General features: G+C 45.8%; 1 protein-coding gene across 1 annotated transcript; it reads left to right on the top strand.

Annotated features, from left to right (window-relative positions):
- Nucleotides 1-4754: 4754 nt before the first annotated feature.
- LOC128706690 (ero1-like protein) lies at nt 4755-6812 on the top strand. The gene is made up of 5 exons (XM_053801630.1): nt 4755-4928; nt 5058-5309; nt 5611-5882; nt 5961-6686; nt 6761-6812. The coding sequence occupies exons 1-5, from the start codon at nt 4764-4766 to the stop codon at nt 6810-6812; spliced, it is 1467 nt and encodes a 488-aa protein (XP_053657605.1). The 5' UTR covers nt 4755-4763.
- Nucleotides 6813-6931: the final 119 nt, after the last annotated feature.

The following is a 6931-nucleotide window of genomic DNA, read 5'->3' as shown; positions in this document are numbered from 1 at the left end:
GTGTAATGTCTTAACATTGCGAAATTCGACGAAGTACCACTTCTGCATTGGGGAGTGTTTGGGAGTGCTATAAAAGCACACAGATAGCTCGGTAAGATGTTCTTCGTCGGCATTCAAGCCTCACTGCACATCGAGGTACCGTCCGCCGTGTCTGCTCTTGACAGCTCGTTAATGATGAGTGCGATTTAGCAATCAGCACTCGCCATCGCACGCGTTCTTGTTCAGGCGCTACCGGCGGAGCAAATGATCTTGGAAGCTAACAATCTAACTGTAACTTAACACACTTCATCATGCACGTTTTCACAGTTATCGCTTGCAGGACGCATTCACAAACTGGTTCTGGGTGCCACAGACACGGCCAACGGACGCGGAACATCATCGATCGCAGAGAAATACCCTCCCAACGATCGGTCCGGAACGCTGACGTACGGTGACGTTCGTTTGGAGAACCGCATCGCACACTATTTGCTCCAGCTCATAACACCAGGCACTGATCTTTCTTCACCGGCACATCTTCACCACGTCAGCACCCCGGTATAATACGGTGCTGGAGTAGCTCACTAAATGGCACACACAATGGCACGTAGATCACAACGCACTGTCAGAGTTCCAGACGATTTGCAAGCTGGCGAGCTTTTACGGTGTTGCACCTAACTGCTGTCCAAGAACTAAAATCAGTACCCTTTTGACCGTTCCCAGCAGGGTCTAGGCAAAGAATTTACCATTGGCACCTGGCAAACTCCAACCACAACAAACTATCACTTTTCAATCTGTTCAGCATCATTCGTGGAGATACGGTCTAGATAGAAATTAGGCCTGTGCCATCGGTTAGATCTTAAAGAAGCAAACTATGGACTGCCTCCTTGTTTTATGGGGTCACCGTCGATTGTCTTACCACTCTGCAACCCTGCAGGAGCTCGGCGAGCTAACGAAACGCGATCCGCATGCGGTACCAGCCGAGGCGATAGTAAAGTTACTTAATATTGCGCTTGAAAACTGTACTCTCTCTAACAAACTTTCATACTGCCGCTGCCACGGACGGACTCCCTGACGCTGGCTCATCATAGTTTCTTTTGTCCGCTGCTCATTCCATCGGCCGGCACGGTGTCTCTGTCTAGCGTGCACGCCTTTACCCGGTATTTCGTTACCTTTCGCTTCCCATCGATCGTCGGCGTTCGTGGCGCGTGCATTCCTTTCCCGATCCACGCCTGGACGCCGGGCCACGCTCGACGCCGTGCTGTGTACCTTGCGTTCCATTTCTTTCTCGTTTGTACGATCGACCGGTCTCTTTTCGGTTTGCTGGATTTTCCGTTCTGCGCTTGTTTGTTGTTTGCCTTTCGTCTGGTAGCGGGCGAGGTTTCTCGCTTACCGCTTACCAAATCTTTCCGTGTACTATATGGAGTCCCCTTCGGTACAGCCGGGTGCTGGCGTACCGGGAGCTTTCGAGTAGAACGATTCCGGCAAATTCCGGCAATCGGTCAATCGATAGATCATGGTTAATGTTTACGGTTTCATCAGCCGAACTCTTTGTGAACTTCACGTATCGCATAGCATCTCTTCAGCACCTCTGCAGGGGTTGGCCATTTGTCTGAACTTACTGTCTAACTGATTGATGGAAAACTGTTCACCGTTTTCACCAGACGCAGTTGTGCAGCCAATAACAGCAACAACACTTTCCATTTTATGAGCTGCTATAAACCACTGCAATGTGCAGAAAGTAATGTACAATAAGCTTCACACATCTTATCGGAATGTGATGAAGATGCCCAAGAGAGGTAACTTCAAGGGATGCGGGGTATTTCCATTCTGATGGTACTAATGGAAGGAAAGCACGTTTGTTTAATTGTTTTACAATCCTTACGATGCGTCAATGTCTTCAGCACAATAAAACAAATTACCATCTCTATATCCGTTTCACACTTGAACGTTTTTATCTCTCTTATCCACCAGCAGGGTTTCCAGCAGGGTTTGCTGGAACGCATTCCAAGATGTGCCAAAAACGTTCGTTGAAGTTGTGAAATAAAAATGGCGACTCATGTCTCGATCGATACGCGGCAATGCTACTACCTAGTACGCGAAGTAGTCCATACGGGGCTGCGGTTTCACCTGGAACCGTTAGAATTACTTCATTCCCCTGCTTCGTTGCTGCTTCGCCCCGACTGCTTTCAAACACCGCACCGTAATTTGCATTGGCCGCCATGCACTACCGTTGGCACAAGGCGAAAACGCACCGTACGGGATTTAAAGTCGTGAGCACTTTATTTGCACACCAACCTCTAAAGAAACTAGCGGGCGATTCGTTGGTGGTAGCTGAATCGATCATTCGTTTTTACCGTTTCCCGAACATAGAACTGGCCAGTACGCCTGTGAAAAGGAGTGAATGGGTCTCCGTCGTTCGCTCGTATGGCTGTTTGTCGATTTATGCTTCGGTGTTTTATTTTTTGTTTTACCGTGCGATCTTTGCCGATACTTTCACACGAACGAAGCGCATAAGAACATGCCGCTAGCATTTGTAGCGCACGCAACACGTGAGCAAAACCCAAACAAGTCGTTCACGTCCAGATCTATTCGGTGCCCGGCGTATCAAGTCAATCTAGCGGAAACGGTCATAGCGGTACTGGAGAGTCTTTGCGCGCTCGCGCGCGCCTGTGTGTGTATGTAAGTTTTTTTTTTATCACTCAATATTTAACCTAGTTTTCCTGGGACTTCACTTAGCGTAGCGCGTTGTGGTGCCCTAACTCTCGCCTGGTGTCTGTCCTGATTTTCTTGCCACGGTTGTTTCTACACCGAGCGGGTTCTACGCCGTGAGCCCGAGTTTGAAATTAGCAAATCTTAACGGCGTGGTAAGGAGAACGATTCCGTGACATCGGCATCACACACTTTGCTTCACATGAGATGATCATATGATCGACACTGTTGCACATCTACAAGCAAATCTGGTTTCTGCCATTTCTCATCACATTTCTTTCCCGACTTTCTCCAGCAGATCTTTATCATTACCTTGTACCGAGTGCGAGTTCGCGAATACGCGGCTTTGTCGTTTGTCGTGTGCACCGTGTTCAATGCCACACAGAGAACGGAGCGCACATTCACAGAGTACCGCTGCACGTCTACGCTTTCGGAATGGTTCCTGCAAACTGACCACCCCGTCTGGGGACGATGAGTTGCTGGGTCGTTTCGTTGGAACCACCGGCGTAAAGCAACAAACCGAGAAACATGCCGATGGCTGCACCAACGGGTTCACAGGAGGAGATGTGTGAATGTGAAAATCTCACCTTACGCTCCGGAGCTGGTTACCGTTGGAAACGATAATGTTTCTCTTCATTCATGCCGTCTGCACTGGTGATCCGGTTGAATGAATCAGTGTTGACCTGCATTTCTCGCTATTCGGGAAAGGCCTGCGCCACTTGTCATGTGAGTAATATGCTTAAAGTGATGTAATCTATGGAGATTCATAATGCATTACAGTACTTAAGATTAATGCCATTAGCATCATACCTGCAACTCTGCCTAAAATTGAATTATTTTGAACTGTTCCAATAACTCAATCCGTTCTAATATTCAGATGGTTTCACCTGGCAGATATAGACAAAACCAACGAAGGTAGTAGTTACAAATGAATAGAAGACTCTTTTATAAAGAATTGTATAAAGTGCAGTTATAGTAAACAGAATCCAACTCTACATGGGCATGCAAAATGTATTGAATTTATTTAAATATCTGTTGTACTTCGAAATTGCAAGGAAGTTAAATGAAAATTGCTAGAAAACTGCTCGCTGTTTGGAACATTTAACAAATGAGCAAGTAAGAGTGCATGAATTTCGACCTGAATGTAAAATAAGATGAACAAGAAACTAATTATTGGTTAAATTTATACAATTTCGTCAAGAATTTATGCTACACACGTGTTCCTATGCAAATAACTGCCCCGTAAAAGTAGAGGCGATTTGAACTGGTGTTTACAGCGCCGGCTTCATTTCTGCAGATAGTTTCGATTTGTTGAAAAATGTTATACCAACCCGCAAAGAAATGGGAATGGACAGAATGGAAATTCATCACTGAAAATTTTTCAGAAATATTTTTAATCAGTTTGGCGTACAAATGATCAATAATTTATTAGTTTTGTAGTAAATAAAAACTCCAACTGTCACACGCGTGACCAACGGGCGAGCCTACAGTGCAAATGACAGTGGTTTGTTTATCAGCTGTTTGTTAGGAAAGGGGAAGTAGGTGGCGGTAAGAGAGTGCAAGGGTGAAACCCGTTTGACAGCTATGCGCTGTGTGTTGACGTGTTGTTTTGTGGGTGGGTCGAAAGGGGTAACTTTCCCAGCTGAAAAAACAAAACCGTCGTGAACATTTGCACGTACTTCGCAGCTTCAAGTGGGTTTTGGAATGTATAGTAGCAATCCCATCGATAGTTACACCATTCTTCGAAAGCAAAATTACACCGCGCTGTTTGCATCGTTTTGTCATCAAGCGTGTGACCCACCAAGCAGATAGAACTGTGTCCAGCCTAGCTGCGAAGTCGAGTTGAATAACGTGAACCGTGTCTTGTTTATCGTTGGCCACATATTTCCGGCCCTTATTTACTACAACTAAAAGCCAAAACAATCAACAAACATTGCCCATTTGTAGTGAAACCTTGTCCGTCTCTATCGTAAACATCAACCCGCTGATGCGGGGCGCCGGATCGTTGGGCACATAAAAAGTGGGGTAATAGCCAAAACACCTAAACGTAACAAGTAGCATCAGAATCAGTGTCAATGGCACCGTGGCGAAGACTTTCCGTCGGCCGGGAGGCTAGGGCACAGTTTCAGTGGATCGTCATTTGTTTTGGTGTGCTGCTTAGCTTTGCGAACAATTCTAGCGGCTATTTCTATAGCGATAGCAGTGCAGAAGCAAGTAATGATCGGTTCTGTTTCTGCCAGGTAAGGATACCCCTGTGTGTCGCCCTAATGATTGTCATTAGATGGAAGCTTGCTTTAGAAAGTGGAACAACATTCTCAGTACCTTACATGACCTACAATGTGTATGTGTGTATTTAATTTTTATTACAGCTTCAAGGAACGATCGATGATTGCAGCTGCAGTGTGGATACGGTGGATTATTACAACAATATAAAAATCTATCCACGCTTGAAAAGTTTGCTGGTAAAAGATTTCTTTCGCTACTACAAAGTGCACCTGAACAAAGAGTGCCCGTTCTGGGTCGACGACAGCAAGTGTGCGATGCGGTTTTGCCATGTGGAACATTGCGAAGAGAAAGATATCCCACCGGGGCTGAAGGGTGACGCGTCGTCTTATCATAAGGTGAGTGGCGTGAGGTAAGAACACGCGCCAATAATGTTATAACATACCGGTGGCATAAACGGAGGCTTTGGCAATGGTTTGCCATTAGCACATGTTTTTACATTTCGCGCTGATTGCATTCTAAAGGTGGAAGAAAGTTTTGCACACGTAAACGGTTTTGGTTTTGGGCTTACGTGTGCAGTTAATTATAATGAGTGGACTGGTGTTTTTTTTGTGATTGTTACACCCAGTTATGAGATTTGCAATACCATTATGTTTTCGATAACAATTGATTTTTTTTCATTTACGTGTTTCCATGCAGTACATAAAAGAGGTGCAAACTTTGACGAACTGCAACGAAGACTTGGACGTGGAACTGGGCTACCTCAACACAAGCATCAGTGATAAAGCACACAAAGAGTTCCAAAGATGGGCGGACTATGACGAAGCGCAAGATAATTTCTGCATCCTGGACGATCACGAACCCGGTGCCGAGTACGTGGATCTATTGCTGAACCCGGAACGGTATACTGGGTATCGGGGTGAATCAGCGCGTCGTATCTGGAGCAGCATCTATTTGGAAAACTGTTTCCAGTAAGTGAAGAATAATGTAATGCTGTATTTTACTACTAGAATATTTATTTAATCGCTCTTTTAAATTGTACCTTGCAGAGCACATTCTGTGAAGAAGAAAAATGCCTATTCGGCCATGATTCCCTACCAGGATATGGCCCGCAATGAGGTGTGTCTGGAGCATCGAGTATTTTATCGTATGATATCCGGCCTACACTCCAGCATCAACATTCATCTCTGTGCCAACTATCTGCTGTCTGAGAAGGGTTCACTAGGGTTCGTCGCACCGGCCGGTGTGTGGGGACCGAACATGGAAGAGTTCGAACGTCGTTTCAGTCCTCACATGACCGACAACGAAGGGTCTCACTGGTTGAGAAATCTGTACTTTGCGTACCTGGTGGAAATGCGCGCTTTAGCCAAAGCGGCACCATACTTAAGAAACGAGGAATATTTCACCGGCCTTGAGCGAGACGATCGCGAAGTGAAAACAGCGGTCAAGGATCTGCTAACCGTAATTGAAGGCTTTCCGGCACATTTCAACGAAACTGCGATGTTTAGCGGGGGCACATCAGCGATTAAGTTGAAGCATGAGTTCCGGGAAAAGTTTATGAACATTTCCAAAATTATGGATTGCGTCGGGTGCGATAAATGCCGGCTGTGGGGTAAACTGCAGGTACAGGGCATGGGAACGGCGCTGAAAATTCTTTTCTCGGGCAAGTTTGACGACAAGGTCGGTACCGGGCTCGACACGAAGCTGAAACAACAGTCTCCATCGTTGAGGCTAAAACGTGGTGAGATAGTGGCGTTATTCAACGCCTTTGGAAGGTAAGTGTCGAGCAACTGTTTGGAGTTACATAAAGAAAAATAATTAATAACGTATTTCCGGATCGTTTTTTCAGGCTTTCGACGAGTATACACGAATTAGAAGAGTTCCGACAACGAATGCGATGAGCGTGTCGAGGTGGAAACTCGTTTTATCCCTGCAAAAGACTTATCACCCCCGGTACCGGTGCAACAACCATGTGATGAAACTGGACTTTTAATCCCAATCGAATTCAGTGATTTCCGGT

This window comes from Anopheles marshallii, chromosome 2 (genome assembly GCF_943734725.1).
Source record: "Anopheles marshallii chromosome 2, idAnoMarsDA_429_01, whole genome shotgun sequence".
NCBI lineage: Eukaryota > Metazoa > Arthropoda > Insecta > Diptera > Culicidae > Anopheles > Anopheles marshallii.
Note: the sequence above shows the minus strand (reverse complement) of the source record. Positions and strands in the feature narration are given on the sequence as shown.